The sequence below is a fragment of the Rhinolophus ferrumequinum genome, chromosome 7 (genome assembly GCF_004115265.2).
Source record: "Rhinolophus ferrumequinum isolate MPI-CBG mRhiFer1 chromosome 7, mRhiFer1_v1.p, whole genome shotgun sequence".
Lineage (NCBI taxonomy): Eukaryota > Metazoa > Chordata > Mammalia > Chiroptera > Rhinolophidae > Rhinolophus > Rhinolophus ferrumequinum.
Window position 1 is genome coordinate 45057779 of NC_046290.1, and position 21281 is coordinate 45079059.

General features: G+C 34.6%; 1 protein-coding gene and 1 pseudogene across 3 annotated transcripts in view; both read left to right on the forward strand.

Annotated features, from left to right (window-relative positions):
* The window catches only part of BDP1 (B double prime 1, subunit of RNA polymerase III transcription initiation factor IIIB), an 81366-nt gene that overhangs the window by 2669 nt on the left and 57416 nt on the right, over nt 1-21281 (forward strand). For 2 of the 3 annotated variants that reach the window (XM_033110450.1, XM_033110452.1), the window contains exons 3-10: nt 1971-2080; nt 2952-3011; nt 7134-7262; nt 8431-8564; nt 9754-9848; nt 14563-14617; nt 17608-17751; nt 20303-20584. In XM_033110450.1, coding sequence (XP_032966341.1) covers nt 1971-2080; nt 2952-3011; nt 7134-7262; nt 8431-8564; nt 9754-9848; nt 14563-14617; nt 17608-17751; nt 20303-20584 — 1009 coding nt within the window. The remainder of the gene's footprint in view (nt 1-1970; nt 2081-2951; nt 3012-7133; nt 7263-8430; nt 8565-9753; nt 9849-14562; nt 14618-17607; nt 17752-20302; nt 20585-21281) is intronic. The other variant, XM_033110451.1, reaches the window with a different exon arrangement.
* LOC117025065 (dual specificity protein phosphatase 12-like) lies at nt 16016-16982 on the forward strand (annotated as a pseudogene).

Genomic DNA, 21281 nt, shown 5'->3' on the forward strand with positions numbered 1-21281 from the left:
TGCTCCGAGCTCGCTGCATCCTGGAACTACCGCAGCTGGGGGAGAGGGAAGAACTCGGACTGCCAGGGCTCCGTTTATGGCCCCCAGGGCTGAGGGGGCAGCATATAACACAGCTGAACCCAACGCTCACGGCAGAGACCTCGGAGGAAAGACTGAGGTAAGAATGCTGAAAACGGTGGTTTAAGCCCTGACTGCCGAGCAGAGAACGGAAGCCTTAGACACTGAGACTAGCCGCCCCCTCCCTACCCTCCCAGAGCTCGCCCCGCCCCCACCTGCCCGGTGCTAGGAGCATAACAGTAGCAGTGTCAGATCAAAAGAACAGAATATTTGCTGTTCTGAGAACTGGACCACAGACAGAGATTCGCAGCCCAACTAGTTCCGGCAGAGGGGAGGGAGCTGTGGAAGCAGGACCGGCTGTGGTGGTGGTCGCTGCCATTGCTCTGGGCCACCTCTCACAACTCACCCCGCCCCTGTCCCCACCTATCTGGGCAGATCCCTGCAGGAGTAAACAGAACTGCTGGAACATACGGGCTCTGAATCTGGTGCAGGAAGAGCTTTGGAACTTCAAAAGCTCTCCGCATACCCACCTGGACACTGCGCCCTGTGACCCAGGCAAACTATTAACAGAGGAGAAGCCCGTCTCCCAGGGAATCCCCCCATTGTGTGAGAAGCTGGAATAGTGCAGAGAAAACATAGCACTACCGTGTGTGAGAGTAAAAAAGGCTACGGTCGGAGAGAAAAAGAAAACGTTCTACCAACAAGTACTGGAAAACAAAAGAAAGACCTCTTCCTATCAACCTGTTGCAGAAGCCACTCCTGTAGATGTCTAGGAAGAGAAATAATAAATCAGTAATTGCCATGAATAACCAAGGCAACAAGACAGCTCAGAAAGAAAGTGAAAAGTCTCCAGAAAAGGAACTTAAAGATATGGAAATATGTGACTTAAATGGCAGAGAATTCAAGATTGTAGTTCTGAAAAAACTCAACGAGATGCAAGAAAACACAGACAATATGGAAAATTACAAATGGGAAAAATTTGCATGTTTGCATAGAGTCCACGTTCTTTTTGATCTTGAAGATTATTTTTCTGAGAGTACAATGTAACAATAGTGAAGCATGCAAGCTTTGGAGTTAGATACTTAAAGTTTGAATCATCGGTTACTGACTGTTACTTTAGGCAACTGAATCTATGTCTATTTCCTCATGTTTAAAGTAGAACTACTGATAGTATCTACCTCATTGGAGGTTTGTGAAGATTAAATGAGTTAATACGTGCAAAACTATTTAGACTAGTGTCTGGCAAATAATAACAGCCCAACAAACGTCAACTCTTATTATTAATTATAGAATTATTTTTTTAATTAAGAGGAAGACACTTAGCTTGGTGCTTTATACTTGTTATTTAATTCTGTGTGAAGTAGATATTACTATTTTATACAGTAGAGAACAAGCTCAAACAGGTTATTTCTTTTGTCAAACATCAGTGGAAGATAAGGGATTTGAATCCATATCCTCTAAAATCTAGGCTTCTGAAAATGTTCTGTGTAGAATCTGATTAATTAGGTTTATTTTGGGCAATTGAAAATTAAGCATTTGCTTCAAGAATTTTATGAAATACACAGAATTCCAGTTCACTGCAGGGTAAACAAAAGCTATGCATTTATAAATTTTTGGTAAACTATTGTAGTTAAAAGGCATCAGTAAGCATGCTTTTAAGCATTGGGCTTTTATCAAGTCCCAGTCACTTTAGTTTTTAAAATTCCTTAATGTGCTACAACTCTTTAATACTCAGTTTATAAAATATTTCCTAAAATTAGGCATAATTGTGGTAGGAGTGATATTAAACACTTGCAGTGATTGCAACAGTGGGCTGTGTACTTGAATATAGTACATTTGAAATTCTATATTTATGAAATAAAAGTGGATTTTTGTGTGTGTGTGTGTGTGTGTGTGTGTGTGTGTGTATCTAGAAGCAATGGAAAAACAAATATGCCATAAATGAAAGTCAGAGGCCACCAGATCGTTCAAAAATGACTATGAGAGACTTCATATATTACCTGCCAGATAAGAATCCAATGATGTAAGTAAACTTTATTTATTTTTTATTTTGTTTCAGTATGTAGTGATTTAAGTATAATTTTTAGATTACAGTGTCATGTTTTCCAAAAGCATGTTGACAAAATTTATAGCACATCTGATGTCCTTTTAAATAGAATTTTACAACAAAAATTAGTGATATTTCAAGTAACTGCATTCTTGGAATGGTAAGGCCCTTCACCTCTGAGATTAAAAATAAGTTTCCTTGGTTATATCACTAAGATATAGTAAAACGAACTAAGCTTTATCATGATTGCAATTTCTATTTCTTGCACACTATATATAACCTGACTGAAAGGGGTAATCTACTTTTTATGTCCTGTCTCTTAATTAAAGGCAGTGGCATTTGATTAATAAATCCTCCAAGAACAAAGTTTCTTTGATCAAAGTTAGCCTGGGGAAGCAGAGGGTTTATGATAAATCTCTTCAGTGTTGTGTCGTTGATGGTTTAGCCAATGGATGTAGGAGTAGTGGCATATTTTCAGTATAGACTTTTTCAGGTTCACTAGGTCTTTGGCCTAGTTGAAGGAAGAGCCAGAAACCTAGGTTTTGAGTGTTTGACGAACCACTAGGTTGCTTCATGCCTTGGGACTGGGAGCCTCCCTTCACTGAGGAATTAGAGAGTAAGAGAGTTCCCCACTTTGGGCCAAACAAATTATTTATACTTGACAAAAATTTTTGACTGAAAAATTGTCTGTTCAGACACACTATCTTGTTGAGACGCATTAATATCAATACTAATGTTACGGTATATCATTTAAAAAATGCAAATTAAAATGATTTCCTTCTTGCCTACAGATAGAATTGGCAAGATGTAAATTATTAAAAAGTGTTCTGTTGTTTGTGTTTAATAGTTCTTCACTGGAGCAAGAAAAGAAAACTGAAAAATCATTGACACCACTCCAGACAAGAGTGTAAGCATCTTATCGTATTCTGTTTTGAATATATTCTGGTATGTGTACATTTTTAAAAAAATGAAATCAAATGATACTTCCTGTTGTAGTCAAGTTACATGGGACAGGAATTTTTAAATAGAGTCACTAACAAGAATAAAAGTTCTTGCCTGATTTAAATCAATAAGAAAGCCTCAAGCTATTTGTGTATTACATACATAAATGGCTAATGTTATGATTTTAAAAATTTATTTATTTTTACTTTTTTTTAGTTTCAGGTGTACAAAACAATGTAATAGTTAGATATTTGCACCCCTCAAAAAGTGATGAACCCCCCCCAATCTACTTCCCTTCTGACATTGAATATAGCTGTTACAATTCCATTGACTGTATTCCCTGTGTTGTACTCCACATCCCGTGACTATGTGTGTGTGTGTGTGTGTGTGTACACACATATATATGTATACATATATATTTAATATAGTTGACATTTGACTTCAGCTTCAGGTGTATTGCGCAGTGGGTCAGGCATCTGCATGTGGTCTCCCTAATAAGTCCAGTGCCCATCTGGCACCCTACATAATCTTTATAACATTGTTGATTATATTCCCCAAACTGTCTTTCATATCCCTGTGGAAGTATTGTGACTACTAATTTGTACTTTCTAATCCCTTTACCTTCACTCCCATCCCGACCTCGTCCCATCTAGCAACCGTCAGTTGTTTTTTTTCTGTATATCTGAGTCCATTTTTTGTTCGCTCGTTTGTTATATTATTTAGATTCCACATAATAAGTGAGATCATATGGTATTTGTCTTTCTCCATCTCACTTATTTCACTTAGCATGATATTTTCTAGGTCCATCCATGTCGTGGCAAATGGTAAGATTTTATTCTTCTTTATGGCTGAGTAATACTCCATTGTATAAATGTACCACAGTTTCTTTATCCAATCATCTATTGATGGGCATTTCGTTTGTTTCAATATCTTGGCTATTGTGAATAGCCCTGCAATAAACATAGAGGTGCACATATTTTTTCAGATTAGTGTTTTGGATTTCTTTGGATAGATACCCAGGAGTGGAATTGCTGGGTCATAAGGTAATTCCATTTTCAATTTTTTGAGGTACCTCCATACTGATTTCCCTAGTGGCTGCACCAATCTGCAATCCCACCAACAGTGCATGAGGGTTCCCTTTTCTCCACATCCTCGCCAGCTCTTGTTTTTCTGTTGGTTTATTGATGATAGCCATTCTGAGTGGGATGAAGTGGTATCTCATAGTGGTTTTCATTTGCATTTCTCTCTTTAGTGATGTTGAGCATTTTTTCATATGTCTGTTGGCCATATGTATGTCCTCTTTAGAGAAATGTTTCTTCGTGTCCTCTGCCCATTTTGTAATTGGGTTGTTTGTTTTTTGGTGTTGAGCTGTGTGAGTTTTTTATAAATTTTGGATATTAACCCTTTATCAGATGTATCATTGGCAAATGTCTTCTCCCGTTCAGTAGGATGCTTTTTTGTTTTATTTATGGTTTCCTTTCTATGAAAAAAAACTTTTTAGTTAGTGTAATCCCACAGGTTTATTTTTCCTTTTGCTTCCTTTGTCTAAGGGGATATGCCAATAAAAATATTATCAAGGGTAATGTCTACAAATTTACTTCGTATTTTCTTCTAGGAGTTTTGTGGTTTCGGATCTTACATTTAAGTCTTTAATCCATTTTGAATTTATTCTTGTATATGGTGTAAGAAGGCAGTTCAGCTTCATTTTTTTGCATGTGTCTGTCCAGTTTTCCCAGCACTATTTATTAAACAGACTGTCTTTACCCTAATGTAAATTCTTGCTTTCATTGTCTTAGATTAAATGACCATATAGGCATGGATTTATTTCTGGGTTCTCTATTCTGTTCCATTGATCTATGTGTCTGTTTTTATGCCAGTACCATGCTGTTTTGATTACTATCGCCTTGTAGTATATGATTTGATGTCAGGTAGCATGATACCTCCCACTTTTGTTTTTATTTCTCAAGATTGTTGTGGTTATTTGGGGTCTTTTATGGTTCCATATAAATTTTAGGATATGTTCTAGTTCTGTGAAAAATGTCATTGGTAATTTGATAGGGATTGCATTGAATCTATATATTGCCTTAGGAAGTACGGACGTTTTAACTATATTAATTCTTCCTATCCATGAGCATGGTATATGTTTCCATTTATTTGTATGTTCTTTAATTTCTCTCTTCAATGTCTTACAATTTTTTAAGTGCATGTGTTTTAGTTCCTTGGTTAAATTTATTCCTAAGTATTTTATTGTTTTTGAAGCAATTGTAAATGGGATTGTTTTCTTAATTTCTCCTTCTGATAGTTTGTTATTGGTGTATACAAATGCAACTGATTTCTGAATATTAATTTTGTATCCTGCTACTTTTCTAAATTCATTTATCAGCTCTGATAGTTTTTTGGTGGAGTCTTCGGGGTTCTCTGTATACAGTACCATGTCATATGCATATAATGACAGTTTTATTTCTCCTTTTCAACTTGGATGCCTTTTATTTCTTTTTCTTGTGCTGTGGCTAGAAATTCCAGAACTATATTGAATAAAAGTGGTGAAAGTGGACACCTTGTCTTGTTCCTGATCTTAAAGGGAATGCTTTTAGCTTTTCCCCATTGAGTATGATGCTAGGTGTGAATTTATTTTTATGGCCTTTATTATGTTGAGATATGATCCCTCTGTTACCACTTTGCTCAGAGTTTTTATCATAAATGGATGCTGGATTTCGTCAAATGCTTTTTCTGCATCTGTTGATATGACCATATGATTTCTATTTTTCATTTTGTTAATGTGGTATATCATGTTAATTGATTTGCAGATATTGAACCAACATTGCATACCAGGAATGAATCCCACTTGGTCGTGGTGTATAATCTTTTTAAATTATTGCTGAATTAGGTTTGCTAATATTTTGTTGAGAATCTTATGCTTTTATATTAAAGCTTTTATAATTTAAAGAGGTTTTGTTTTGTTTTAGAATAATAATATATTCACATGGTACAAAATTCAAAAATAACAAGTATACTGTGAAGTCTTCCAACTCTGTTTTTCTGCCATCTAGTTCCTCTCCTTGGAAGCAACAAATGTTACCAATTTTTTGATATATCATTCTATGTTTATTTAAGCAAACATGTATATAGTATTTTTATTTTTCCTTTCCATTTTTCTCTCTTTCCCTTCCCCCTTTGTTTTGTTTTTGGGGTGTGTGTGTGTGTGTGTGTGTGTGTGTGTGTGTTTTAGCATTCTGTGTATACAGTCCAGCAATAGGTACAGTTTTGGTGCCACTAGAGAGTCTCTTTTTTTGTACAAGCTCCCTGTTGCCTTGTCATGTTAGTTTACTCCAAAGAAGCCCTCCAAGAGACCTCTTAGGAAGTTATGGTAGCCTTATAATTCAACATGAGGGATTGTGGAAAATTAGCAGAAACATTGGGATTTTGTGGTTAGGTGCTTCAGGGATTATTAAGTAATGATTACTATTTTGCTTAGAATCCATATTGTTTTAAAACAGTACTGTCAAGCTACAAATCTGTTATGTTTTTATAGATTTATAAGCTATGTTTGCTTCAGTAAAACCTTAAGGGGGACAATGTAATTAATTAGAAAGTATATGGGATTTGGAGTCATTACTTGGAAACTGTGTTTGGCTTCTTGATCTACCCTTACTGTTGTGTTATCTAGAGCAAAAGGTACTTATCTTCTCCAAGCCTCAAAAGAGTATGAAAACACTCATCCCCAAGGATTGTTTTGAAGGGTTAATAAAATGATCTGGAAACTGATGCTACATAAATGTAATGGTTATTTTTGTTAATTCTGTAATACCTGGATGGTTTACTCTCATACTCTGTTGAGATAGAAAAGATGAGCATTTATTTCTCTTTATTTTCAAAGAGAATGAAGAATTCTTATTAAATGCTACCAGATAAAATTTGAGAAAATCTTATAACTATGCCCTTAACAAAGGAAGTATTTTCAATTAGATTATAGGGAAAATTGGAAATATCTACAAAGTTGAATTTGCAGTAATTTATTTTAGAAGTTCATACTAGTAGTTGGAAACACTTTTTCTCATGGATATATGAATTAATCTGTCTTTGGTAGGCAAGAAGATAAGAGTACTCCTGATGCTGAAGATAATGAAGAAGTAGAAGAAGAAATGGATGAAGGGCCATTGCTGGTTCCCCGAGTGAAAGTGGCAGAAGATGGTTCTATAATTTTGGATGAAGAAAGGTAAGTTAAAAAAAAAGTGAGAGAGGTTGTGGTTTCATGAGAACTAAATTGCTTTGTCTAATGAGAGAGATTGAGTTTCTGTATGTCATTGTCACTTAGACTCTAATGTTTATATTTGCATAGTGGATGTCGTAAATAGAATTGTGTGTTATATTCAATTTTAATTTTTAGCAATTTTTGTAATTCTGCATTTTGTATGAGAAGATTTTGTATGTTTTTGTATGTGGGCACTGCTGACTTGATCCATTAACCTATTAACATTGTTTAACCAAGTTTACTGGTAATTGGAAGGAGCTATTGAGCTAATCACATGCTGTCCTCTCCTGAGGATAGGTTTCAAATATTGATTCAGTCTTAAAGTCAATATTCAAATTTTCATATTGTTAACAAATACCATATTTTGGTGTATGGTGGTAACTAATGAAACTGCAATGAAACAGAGGTTTAACATTTTCTGGCTTTTGTTATGGTGAGGTTTAATTCTCTTTTTGGTTCAATTTCTCAGTTAAAACATTTCATTTCTCAAATTTGGTATTATGGAATTTAGTTGTTTGTCCAAAGTGTATTTTTAAAAGAAGAAGATTTGTTAAGTAAATAAGAAAGAGGGATGGAAAGTCTTCTGAGAGTTTTAATTTGTAAAAAAAGTCAGAACATAAATTCTATGTTCTGTAAATGTAATATTGTCAGTAAATGTAATATTGTCAGTAAATGTAATATTGTCAGTAATAGTTTTTGTACATTGTTTTGTGATGATGATTTTACTGGTCATTAAATAGTCAAAGGCATACTTAACTGCTTTGTGTGCAGGAATGTAAAACAAATATAAAATGTTTTTATTTCTCAATATTTCTTGTGTCTAGCATAAAATAATATATATTAAATATAGGAGGCATGCAGAAGTCAGTCAAATAAATAATTTTTTGGGTTGCCCCAAGATAGTTTCTAAATTTTATATTGCTTTTAAGGATTAAAAAAAAATTGATATATTTTTTTTTTTACTCCCTGGCAATCACATTTTAAGTGAAAATGAGTGAATTCATAGAAAATATGCATACCTCAAATGTATGACTCTGCTATGGTAAATTTCAAAATATCACTATTAAAATATCGTTTACTATTTGTTTCTTTGTTTTTAGTGTGGACTTATTAAAAAATGTGTTTCTTTCAGTTTAACTGTAGAAGTTTTAAGGACAAAAGGTCCCTGTGTTGTTGAGGAAAATGATCCCATATTTGAGCGTGGTTCTACAACTACATATTCCAGTTTTAGGAAAAACTATTACTCTAAACCATGGTCAAATAAAGGTAATTAATTTTCATTTTAAATTGTGTAGGTCATTTATTTGAAGTGAAGTGAATTATTTTCTCTGTTTCTGAATTAAACCAGGTTTCCCCTAAGTAAATAAAATGCAAACAACCATGTTGTTTCTCTCTAGATAATTTTATTAGCACCTCCCCCCTGCTCCCAACCATGAACTATATCTCTGACTTTATCTTAGAAATCTTTTTAGGAATTAGCATTATAGACATTTTGGCCGGAGTATTTCTCTTTGTCAAATCCATGTACAACAAATATTGTTTTAATGAAGAATTAACAGTATTTCTAATGCTTATAATAATGTTCTACCTCCAATAGTAATGCACAGTAAAATTTCTAAAAGTAAAAATTATGCTGTTAAAAAAGTATATAACACTATTACATGCTGTTGCTTATTTGTTTTTATTATAGGCATAATACAGTTTGTTTTGGGAAAAAATTCATACATAATAGAATAATAATAGAGCAAAAAAGAAGATTTTATATTTCTCTGACTTCCTAATCCTATTTTCTTGAGTTTACTTCTGTTAACAGTTTCTTATGTATTTTTCTAGCTACTTTCTTTCACATACCGCTAAACCAGGGGTGTCCAGACTTTTTTCAACGTTTTTTACCAAGGGCCATATGCAGTAAAATACACAAACAGCTGAGCCACTCACTCGAGGTGAAGTACGTATTGCCTCACCTGGTTTATTGAAGTAAACTAAATATATTTTTGGAATTTGCTGCGGGCCAGTTAAAAATGGATTGCGGGCCGCAGTTGGCCCGTGGGCTGCAGTTTGGACACCACTGCGCTAAACACATCTTAGTTGCTTACATAGCGGTAATAATTGTACTGGCTATGACTGATTTTGAGACCAGATAGGCAGAATGTCTCTCTCTTTTTTTTTAATTCCAGCTGTTAGGTATGAGCATGCAAATTTCTTATACCATGTTTCTGTATAAAAGTTTAAAGAGGATGTTTTTAGGTCCATGCAGTTCTTTGCATTGAAATACGTATGTTTTTGTATATAGACATAGTTCTATGACTGAAGATTTACTGGACTATAATAAAAAAAATGTTAAGTACTGTCAAATTTATTTTTAACTCAAAATATATACTGGGGTAAGATTTTTTTTCTCTCTGAATTATTGAGAAGGTTAATTTTCAATCATTCTAAATGTTTATTTTTACAGAAACAGATATGTTTTTTCTAGCCATCAGCATGGTAGGAACTGACTTTTCTATGATTGGACAGCTTTTTCCTCACAGAGCAAGGATAGAAATTAAGGTAAAGTAAACCCATTACATTTATTTATTGGAAAGACTAAAAATTACTAATATTATTTTTTGACATTTAATATTATTTTATATTAATTTCAGTTACTAATATTTTTTTTTTAACCTTTGTTTTAAATTTCATTCTACCCTTTTTCACTATTATGTTTTTGGTACACATCTTTATGAGGGATGTTGCTTTGTAATTTTTTTTTCATTTTAATAAACAACACAGTTATTTCTCACAACTCTGGGGCTGGAAGTTCAAGACCAGGGTGCCAGCATAGTCAGGTTCTGGTGAGGGCTGTCTTGTGGATTGAGGATTTCTCATTGTACACTAACATGGAGGAAAGAGGGCCAGAACTCTCTGAGGCCCCTTTTTAAGGGCACTGATCCCATTCATGAGGTCTCTATCCTCATGACCTAATTACCTCCCAAATGCCCCACCTCCTCCTAATACCATCATGGGGGTTAGGATTTTTATTTATTTTTTTATTTTTTTACCTTTTGATTCCATCATGGATTTACCTCCAAGTCTGGCAACCACCAGTCTTCTCTATGTATTCAAGCTCTTGGGTTGTTTGTTTGTTTTTAGATTCCAATATAAGAGAGATCATACAGTATTTGTCTTTCTCTGTCTGATTTATTTCACTTAGCTAATACCCTCAGTTGTTGCAAATGGCAAGATGTCATTCTTTTTTATGGCTGAATAATAATTCCATTGTGTAGGTATATACACAATTTCTTTGTCCATTCATCCATTAATGGACACTTAACGTAGGTTGTTTTCATGTGTTGGCTGTTGTACATAATGCGGTAATGAACATGGGCGTACAGTTACCTTTTTTCAGTTAGTGTTTTCATTTCATTCAGATAAATATAAGTGGAATTGCTGAACCGTACGGTAATTTTATTTTGAATTTTTTGAGGACCCTCCATACTGTTTCCCATAGTGGCTGCACCAGTTTACATTTTCACTAATAGTCACAAGCGTTCCCTTTTTTTCATGTCCTTGCCAATACTTATTTCTTGTCTTTTTGATAATAGGTATTCTAACAGGTATGAAGTGATGTCTCATTGTGGTTTAGATTTACATTTGGGTCATGCTTTTTTATCCAGTCTGACATTCTGCCTTTTAATTTAATTTTTTTATATAATGTATTTCTGTAAGACATGAGAAAATGATCATTGTATTCTTATGTTGACCCTTGATAAAAATAAAACAAAATGTCTGTTTTAGATTTCTGTGTAATAATTTAGTTCATTTATATTTAATGTAATAGTTGGTATGGCTGTGTTTAAGCCTACCATCTCACTATATTCCATGGATTTCATCGGTATTTTATTCCTCTTTTCCTGCTGCCTTTTGGGTTAATCAAATTTTTTTTAGTAATACTTTTTATGTCCTCTGTTGTACCATTTTACTCTTTTTTTTTTTTTAAATTTATTAGGGTGCATTTTACTCTTCATACTTCACAAATGATAAACTCTTTCTAAGTATAATTCCATTTACCCTCTATCTTTTGTGCTATTACATGTTTTGCTTCTACGTGCCATATAAACACCACTTTACATATTTTAGCTTAAAGTCTTTTGTCTTTAGAGAAAATTGAGTTGAAAAAATAAACTAGTCTTTAATATTTAGTCACTTAGCATTTTTTATGCTTTTCATTTCAAATCTGTCTGAATGGCAGATCTGCTGTTGAAAAATTCTTCTCCGTTTTCATTATCTGAAAATCTTCATTTCGGCTTCATTTCTGATGGATATTTTTGCTGGATATACAAGTCTGGTTGGACAGTTTTTCCTTTTTGGTGTTTAAAAAATGTCATTCCATTGTCCACTGGCCTCCAGTGTTTCCAATAAAAAGTCAACCATCATTGATACCATTCTTTCCCTGTATGTGATGAATTTTTTTTTCTGTGGTGGTTTCAAGATTTTATTATTTAACTTTGATGTTCAACAGTGTAATTATGATTTACCTGGGGATAGTGTCTTTTTTTAATATTGCCTGCTTTGTTCTCTCCTTCTGTGACTCTGCTTACTTGTGTTTCTCTGCATGAAATTGTACTACAGGTTACTAAAGCTCTGTTCATTTTTTTTCCAATTTTCTTCTCTATTTCAACTTTGTTAGTTTCTATTACCATGTTATAAATTCACTGAACCTGTTTTCTGCTATCCTCAATTCGCTGTTAAGCCCATTCAGTTAATGTTTCATTTTGATATTATATTTTTTGATATGATATATTTTTCATTTCTGTAATTTCTACTTGGTTACTTTTCTTAGTTTCCATTTCTCTACTGAGATTTACTTATCTGTTCATTCCATATTTTCCTCTAAATCTTTGAACATAGTCATAACAGGTACTTTAACTTTCTCATCCACTAATTTCAACACCTGGGTCATGTTGGGAATCTGTTTCTATTGACATTCTTTTTATTTCCTTGACAGTCCGTCACATTTTCCTATTTTTTCTCATGTCTTGTGGGGTTTTTTTAATTGTATGCTGGCTGTTGTGGATGATATGTGTACAGTGTCTGGATTATGTTTGTTTTTTCCTTTAAAAAGTGTTTGAGATTTGTTTTTGGAAGGCAGTTAGTATAACTCTGCTTGTTCCTACAAGGCTTGGTTTTAGGCTTCATTAAGGCACTTGTAAACTGGTCCTTACTCTAGGTTTTCCATCTGAACAACAGAAAATAATTTGAGTTACTGTTTTCCAAGTTCTCCAAGGATGGTCATAGTAGTACTATTCAAATGTATAGGAGAGAAGGTAATTCATTACATATGGTAGGTGCTTTAGGGCATTAGGGCTTAATTCTCATGCTAGAACCTTGATTGAGAAAGGTAGCTCTAGAGTGCCATCCCTATCTCTTAAGTGGTGGCTTTTCTGGTGTTTGAAGTAAATGTCTGGGTGTTGATGACATCTTTCCATTCATGTGGGCTAGAATTCTGTCATCTCATTGTGTTGTGTAACTTATAGTACCTTCTTTCTCTTCTTATTCCTGTAGTAGCTGTTCTCTACTAGGCCTTATGCTCTGGACATACGCAACCCAGATATAGACGAAGATGTGGGGTACTTCCACCAGGCTTGTGAGGCTCCCTTTTAATTAGCTCTTTTTCTCTAGAACCCTGCGCCTAAAGATTGTCTACCTCCTCAGCTCAACGGTATCTCTGTGCTTTTCTTTGGCCTTTATCTCCCTTTCATTGGTTAGGAAATTTAACTCAGGAACAGAGCCAGGGTGAACGTTAGTACTTCTTGTATGTTTCCCTTTTTTCCGTGATTATGGGATTTAGTCTTTCTTGTTCTTTATATTGTCCAGTGCTTGAAAATAGTTGGTATGTTCATTTTGTTCATTGTTAAAGTTATTTACAGTGTGGTTGGATATGTGGAACAAGCCTATAACAAGTTACTTTGTCAGGGCCACAGGTGGAAATTAAGGGACTTATTTTATGGTCATAAGATTTGATGTACAGTTGTTTGTTCCTGTCAGAAATCAATGACTAATATCAGTACGTTCTTCAAAAAACTTAAATTGTTCTGAATTATATTTGCAATTAGGTAAAAAATGATGTAGGAATACTTTAGAATTGAATAATGCCTAAAGTCTTGGCATTTCTCTCAGGATGTTTAATTTAGTGATTATAGCCTGTCACTTTATATGGATGTAACTTTTGTTAACTTTTGAGATATCTAAAGAATAATATCTTTTAAGGGAGAAAGATGATCATTCTTGAAAACTTTTATATTACTTGGTAATAAGTTTTATGAAGAAAAATAAAGAATGGAAAGGAGGGGTAATCTGTAGATTAAAAGATGTTAAAGTCATGAAATTAAAAAAAAATGGGCAAGGATAAACTATAGAAGTCTAAGAATGTATCCTTGAATGATAAACAGTAAGGAAATGTAAGAAAATAATTGCTCTAAAAGTCAGGTTAGATTTTTGCAGAGGGACGACGTGGACCATAAAGTAGTTCCTTTGTTTTGTGTGCTTTTCTCTATTTTTTTCAATAAAAAGTTTTATTTTTTATATTTCCAATAAAAGCTTTGGACCACTGATCTGTACAAAGGAGAGATTAGCTAATTGTTCCCTCTCCTGGGATGTATGTACATGATTAGACATTCTCAGACACAAACTTATGCTCTCAGATGTCCTAACGACCTTAGGATCGATTGTGCCTTAAACCATAACCATCTCCATCGTAATGGAGTTAACTTGGAGTAGAACTGGGAATGGGGTATGAGGAAATGTGCCTTAATGTAAAGAAGTTTCCAAAGATAAACTTGGCCACCTTTAAAATATTGCTTAGTTGTTTCTTTACAGTCTTCCCTCCATGCCATTAAAAACATACTAGAATAATAATGTAAGAGGTTTAACTTAATACGATATATTAGTTTTTAAAGAGTTAGTTAATACTGGTTAGCTTAAATGATTGTAGGTTTGGTCTATCTGTGTGCTAGCGGACTTTGTTTTTTTCTATTTTCTGTAAATCTAGCTTCTGTTACTAATTCATACTGTTGATCATAATGAGGATCAGGACGCTTAGTAAAAATCTTTCATCTCTATTTTTAAAAAGCGAAAGATTAAAGCAACTTGCCTATTGCCAAAGACATTTTATTTATTGGGAATCATGTTATTATAAGAGTTCCATTTTAATGCTTTTTTAAAAAACATAATCCTCACTTATTTAATCCTCACTTATTTATAGGTTTTTTTGTTTTGTTAACAGAATAAATTTAAACGGGAAGAGAAAACAAATGGATGGAGAATAGACAAAGCATTCCGTAAGTATTAAGTCCTTTTTTACAACATATCATTTGGAGATCCTAAAAAGTGACCGATCTTTTGTCTTTGGTTCAGATTTTGTCTGTGTTTTAGATTTGTTTTTTCCTTATATCGTCACAGGAAGAATAAGACTGGAAATTTTCTCTTTAGCAGTGCGGGTCTGGCAGTTAATACAGGTCTATAGGCAAGGGAGATCTAAAATATCAAGAACCAAGTAAGTAGAGTTGAGTCCAGGAGGTTACAAATGGACTGAAGATACAATTTCTAAGTGCTCTTTGTTCTGAGAGAATTGTATTCAAGAAGGAGTTGTTTCTGGAAGATATTATACTATAGATGATTCCTTCCAGTGGTCAGTCAGTCATTCAATCAACCATACTGACCACCAGCTGTGTGATAATCACTGTTTAGGCATTGAGGACATAACGGTGAACAGGACAGATGGGAATTCTGCTTTTAGAGCCTTGAGTCTAATAGGGAGGGGGAAGGGATATAGTTTGTAAACATCATAATTTCACATAGTGATTAATTTCTAAGAAGAAGAAAAAAAGGGAGTTATAGGGTGGATATTTAGATGATGTGTTCAGGGAAGTTCTATCTGAAGAGATGACATTTGAATTTAGACCTGATTTGAAGGAATTATGTATATATCTTTTGGCTTCTAATAGCCTCGTTAAAATTAACATTTTTTTCCTTCTTAAGTCCAGAGTAAGACATCAGGGATCTATAAAGAAAAACAGAATTAAATGTACTGTTTAAAGTAGTTCCTATATTATTTGTTTGAAAGATAATTATCACTGTCTAATGATTAATATATGTGTTCAGTACGTATTTGCTGAAGTGCTAACCTTAGGGAAAAAAGTCTAAAGGTAGGACTTAGGTTATGTAGCATGTACATTTATTTTATGAATAAACACTAAGGTAAATGAGTGTACCCTATACCCAGTGTTCCTTTGGGTCCTCAGGGAAACCACTTCCAGGAATGGCTCTTGGAAGAGCTGGAAGATTGTGGTCCTGAATCCTCTTTGTTTTAGAAAATGGGTCCTGAAATTTTTCATTACTCATTAAAATCAGAAAAGAATTCATAAATCTATAAACAGTCTTCATGAGGTGCAGAATCATTGTTAAAACCATTATAGTAGATAACCTTTAAAATTCACTGATTTTGGTGCTTTGTAGTGAAAAAAAATTAAAACCTAAATGGTGTTTTTTAGCACTTAAAATTTAAATGCGTCTAGGAACCTTTGTGGATTTTAGTGCTGTATTTTTCACAGTTACTGTTGTGGAAGGTCAGAACAAATAAAGGCAGGGTCTACAATAAAACAGGGCCTTGGCCGCCGTCCGCTGGGCGCCGCCATGTTGGAAGCTGGGGGCTGTGAGCGCCTGGCCCGCCGCCAGAGATGCTGTACCCGGGCAGAGTCGCGGTCGTCTTGGAACCGGGCCACCTGCAGCGGGTGGGCATCACGGCCGTGCTCTTGGTGGACTCGGAGGAGCCCGACTTCCAGGTCCAGGGCCTGTAGAGTCTCTTCGTGCCCGCGCTGGACAAGTCCGAGACCGACCTGCTGAGCCACCTGGACCAGTGCGTGGCCTTCCTGGGCCAGGCCGGTGCCGAGGGCCGCGCGATGCTGGTGCACTGTCACACAGGAGTGAGTCGAAGTGTGGCAGTAATGACTGCTTTTGTCATGAAGACTGACCAACTTACCTTTGAAAAAAAACCCATGAAAACCTCCAGACTATCAAACCAGAGACTAAGATGAATGATGAGGGGTTTGCGTGGCAACTGAAATTATACGAGACCATGGGATATGAAGTAGATATCTCTAGTGCAGTTTATAAGCAATGTCATTTACAGAAGCTTACAGAGAACTATTCAGAGTTGATTCCAACCAATGGATACATTTTAATTGTCATGTAGTACTGCAGAACTTACCTCAAGAGCTCTTGGCTGTTGACCCAACCACTGTTTCACAAGGATTGAAGTTCTCCACAAATGTAGAAAATGCAGGCGATCTTTATTTCGAAGTTGTAGGATTTTGGATCATAGTGAGGGAAGTGGTCCTACAGCCTTTCCCCACAAGAGGATGGCACCACCCTCATGCCTGTCACAGGGAGTCTGACCCAGTGGATGTCCTATTTCATTGTACCGGTGCAGTGGATGGGATCCGCCTTGTTGGCGGTGATGGATGGACAACTTCTTTGCCCCAAATGCAGTGTCAAGTTGGGTTCTTTGAATTGGTGCAGTGAGCAGTTCTCCTGGGGTAGGTGGATTTCACCTGCTTTTCAAATCCATAAGAACAGAGTGGATGAGATGAAAATGGTGCCGGCTTGGGATCACAAACAAGAAAAATAGGAACTTGTGACCTTTGACAGCTTGAAAGAACTTGCCGATGATACCTTAGCTTCTTGTCTAGTTTTTAGACCATCAGCATTTCATTTGCAATGTGAGAAGATACAATCACTTGACATGACTGGGAAACTGTTTAGGTGGAATACTCTATGTGGAAATGGAAACTTTGTAATCATGTAAATTATACTTTATTTGATATAAATCTTCTATAACCCATCACTCCAGAAAGGCCCCTTATTTTCCTTTCTAGTCAGTCTTTGCTGCTATCCCGACCCAGGACCACCACTATTTTCATTTGAATCATCATAAATTATTTTAGCTTATTCTAGAATGTCTTATCATGGAATCATACAGTATGTACTCTTTTGTGTCTGGCTTCTTTCACTCAACATATTTTTGAGATTCACCTGTTTTATTGTTTGTATTAGTAGTTCCTTTTTTTCTTTTAAACGAAAAGAATTTGTTCCTTTTTATTGCTCAGTGGTCTATTGTGTAACTACTATAGTGACTAGAGTTGTTTATCCATTCTCCTGTTGATAAGTCCATTTGCTTTTGATGTTATACTTTAAAAAAAACTTGAAAGTTCGTTTGTTTTTTAAAATAAAAACGAATAAAACAACTTTGTCTTTTTTTTTTTTTAAACAGAGGAAAAGCGTCCTTTTGACTTCGATTTTTTTGCTCATTTGCTTCAGAAAGTTCTCGCTGAAGAAGAGAAAAGAAAACAAAAATCTATTAAAAATCAGAGTTTAAAGGAGAAGAAATCCTCCAAACCACGGAAGAGTATAAAAGGTATTTATTTTAAAAGAAAGTGTGTTATTTTACTTAATATACTTGCAATATTGTCCCTCAAGTCTTTGAGCATTCAGATGTAGTTCAGGTAGTTGACATCATTGAGGCATCCACTGGGAGGGAATTGATTTTTCTTCAGTCTTCCAATTATCTGGTTCAAAACAGCAGATTCCTTTTAAATTTTTTAATTGGCATGGCTGAGCTATTTGATACCTGTTTTGATTCTAGAGCATAGTTGTAGCTAAGAAAAGAGCATCAGAATTTTGGAATGTCTTGTTTGGTTACTTGTTACCATTTTCATCTGTAAAATAAATCCGGCACAAAATTCTAGTATTTAAAAAAAAGGAATTCTAATATTTCGAAGTTGTAACTAAGATTGTAAATTGTATTGTGTGAGCATAACTTATTTCTGAGGGTTAATGTTGACTTGTACCAGGTAGAAAACTATATGTACATATTTCTACTTTTAAGCTTGTATTTTTTTAATTATTTGAACTCTGATCTTTGAGGACAATGTTTAGCTGTAATCACATAATGCAAAGAATCCTGGAACTACAGGGAACCTTGTATGCGAGCTATTCCACATCCCAGTCCCTTTCTGTTTGTTTTAATCACCCAGAAATAGCCCTGCAGATCCAAAGCCACTTTTTTCTAGGGTCACAGTGTTAGTAGTGGCTGAGGCAGGACTCAAACCTAGGACTGTGAGAGCCTGTGTTGGGGGTTCCCAAGACCACCTCCAGGTTTGATTATTTGCTAGGAGGACTCATAGGATTCAGCCTGTAGTTGTACTAACAGCTGAGATTTATTACAGTAAAAGGATACAGAGCAAAATCTGTAAAGGGAAAAGGCGCATGGGTATAAGTCTAGCGGAACCCACTTACAAGTTTCCAGGAATTCTCTCCCAGTGGAGTCACACAGGATGTGCTTGATTCCCCCATTACCACTTGTGACGAAATACGAAAAACATCTACTGAGGAAGCTTGTTAGAAGCTCAGTACCCAAGATTTTTATTGGAGGTTTGTCTTATAGACACCCTGTGCCTAGCATGTACTAGATTTTAAGACTCCCAGAAGGAAAGCAGTTGTTAACATAAACCACATTGTTTGTACAATTTAGGTATAGTGAGCCATGTTTGTCAGTTAGGCTGATGGGAACAGCCAAAGGGCCAACCTTTTAAAGTAGATCTTTCAAAGAATGGCCTGCTATGTTAACTCTCTTATGCACAGAGCCAATCTAGAGTTTCCTTTACTGGTGTATGGTGCTTATGTCTTTTTAAAAGTAGTATTGGTAAATGCAGTTATTTCATTTTTTTTTCCTTTAAATTTTTTTTTTTTTTAATTGGGGAATATTGGGGAGCAGTGTGTTTTTCCAGGACCCATCAGCTCCATGTCAAGTCGCAGTTTTCAGTCCAGTTGTGGAGGGTGCAGCTCCCTGGCCCATGTGGGAATCGAACCGGTGACCTGGGTGTTATGAACACTGTGCTCTAAGCACTGAGCAATCCCACAGCCCCGAAGTTATTTCATTCTTTAGTCAATTGTTTTTACTTACTATATGTAATCCTAGAAGATTAAAGTAGATACATTAATCTTGTGGTTATCATTTTATAGGTGATATTACAGTAACCCACTATCTCTTTTTTAAGTCCTCAAATAGTGATTTTATTAAATTAGTTGCTTTATATCACTGTATCTTATTTAATGTGAGATATTTTCAGTTATATTATTACAAGTCTTAGAATTTAAAAATTGCTGATTATTCTGATAAAGAATAAATCAAGTGTTATTTTCTCAGTTTAAAAATCTTGTTTTGCCTTTTTTTTAAACAAAAGTAATGACATTGAGTTTTAGTATATTTTAAGATTAGATATTTTTAGAGATGTCTTATCAACCATGGTTGTGAAGTTAAGGTTTTTTTTTTTTTTTTAGTTTGGATGCTATTCCATGGTGATCTCTATTTTTGATTTCAAAAATTTAATTAAAATTGTTTTTATGTTTTGATACAGTTGACTATTAATATGCTTTTAAACAAAAGGCACTAGAAATTGTTTTAAAATATTGGTGAAAAGATTATTTATTGAAAAACAAATGACACAGGAAATAAAATTCTTGAACTCCCTCTGTTACCCTGCCTTCAAATCAAATTCTTCAGATTTTCTGGGGATAACTATTAACTGAATTCCTGTGTGTGTGTGTGTGTGTGTGTGTGTGTGTGTGTATCTTACAGTATATATAATTGTTTTTGTTTAATAAAAATGAAATTATACTATATATTCTGCAACTTGATTCTTTTTTTTTATGCAACAATATTTTTTGAAATCTTTTACATTACTACATGTAAGCCTACCTCATTATTATTTATTGCATGGATTTTTATAGCATAAATGTAATACTATAGCTTAACTTTTTTTCTGTTGGACATTTTATGTTGTCTTCAAAATTCTGCTCATGCAGATAATATTGCAGAAGATGTCTTTGAGTATTTATCTTCTCAGTCTTTAAGAATTTTTCTGTTTGTTTTTTATTTGTTAATAACCATTTCTCTTAATTGTCAGTGAAAAAAGTTGCCAGTGAAGGAGTGAGTGATGATCCAGATGAGTCTATGAGCGCTAAAATTTCAGACACAGAAGAATCTCAAAAGGATGCTCAGACAGTTGAAGAACAACAGTCTCTGACTTTATCAGGACAGGATTCAGATCAGATTGCATTAGAACCAGACCTAAATCAAAAGCAAAGGAGAAGGAAGAATCAGGGTGAAGTTGGTAAACAAGAAGTAAAAAATCTTTCAGGAAATGCCACTGTTCAGCCAGGCTGTTCTAAAGGAGAAAAACAGAAAAGTGAGTTTCTTACGTATTTTAATAACCCCTGTATTACTGGAGAACATATGTACAATTATGTATATGGTGTATAACTTAAATGACTTCCTTCTGGATAGTAGCAATTAATAATGCTTATTAATTTGTTCTGAATTAATGTACCATGTTAAACCCTTTTATTTTTAATTCATATAAAAAAGTGTTTATTGTTTTAAAAAAAAACAAAGTGAAATGGGGAGATTTTTTTTTTCTGAAGTTTGTTTCTAAGGTGTATTACCTGCTGTGTATTCCCATTAACAATAATTAGAAGTCACAGAGATATAATGCAGGTCCTCGAATAACTTCATTTCATTCAACATTTTGTTACAGCGTGATGAGGTGCTGTGGGAACTTAACTCTTGTTTATATCAGTTAGCCTATGGTAAAGTTGATTTTGTTCTATATCATTTCACCTCAGTTTCAAGAACCTGTTGACGACGTTAAGTGAGGACTTACTGTAGTTAAATATGTATTGCTTGTGTCTTGTTAATAAATGACAGGTTTTCATGTTACCTTCAGAGCACCTCTGTGAACCCACAATAAGTCGTTTAATTTCTGTAAAAGAGCTACTGGAATAAGTATTCCTTCCACTTTTTTTTTTTTTTTAACTTCCTTAGAATGTAGATGTATTGATATTTATGAGTTGCTAGGGAATGAGGCCTAAGAATTTAGGCAAGTC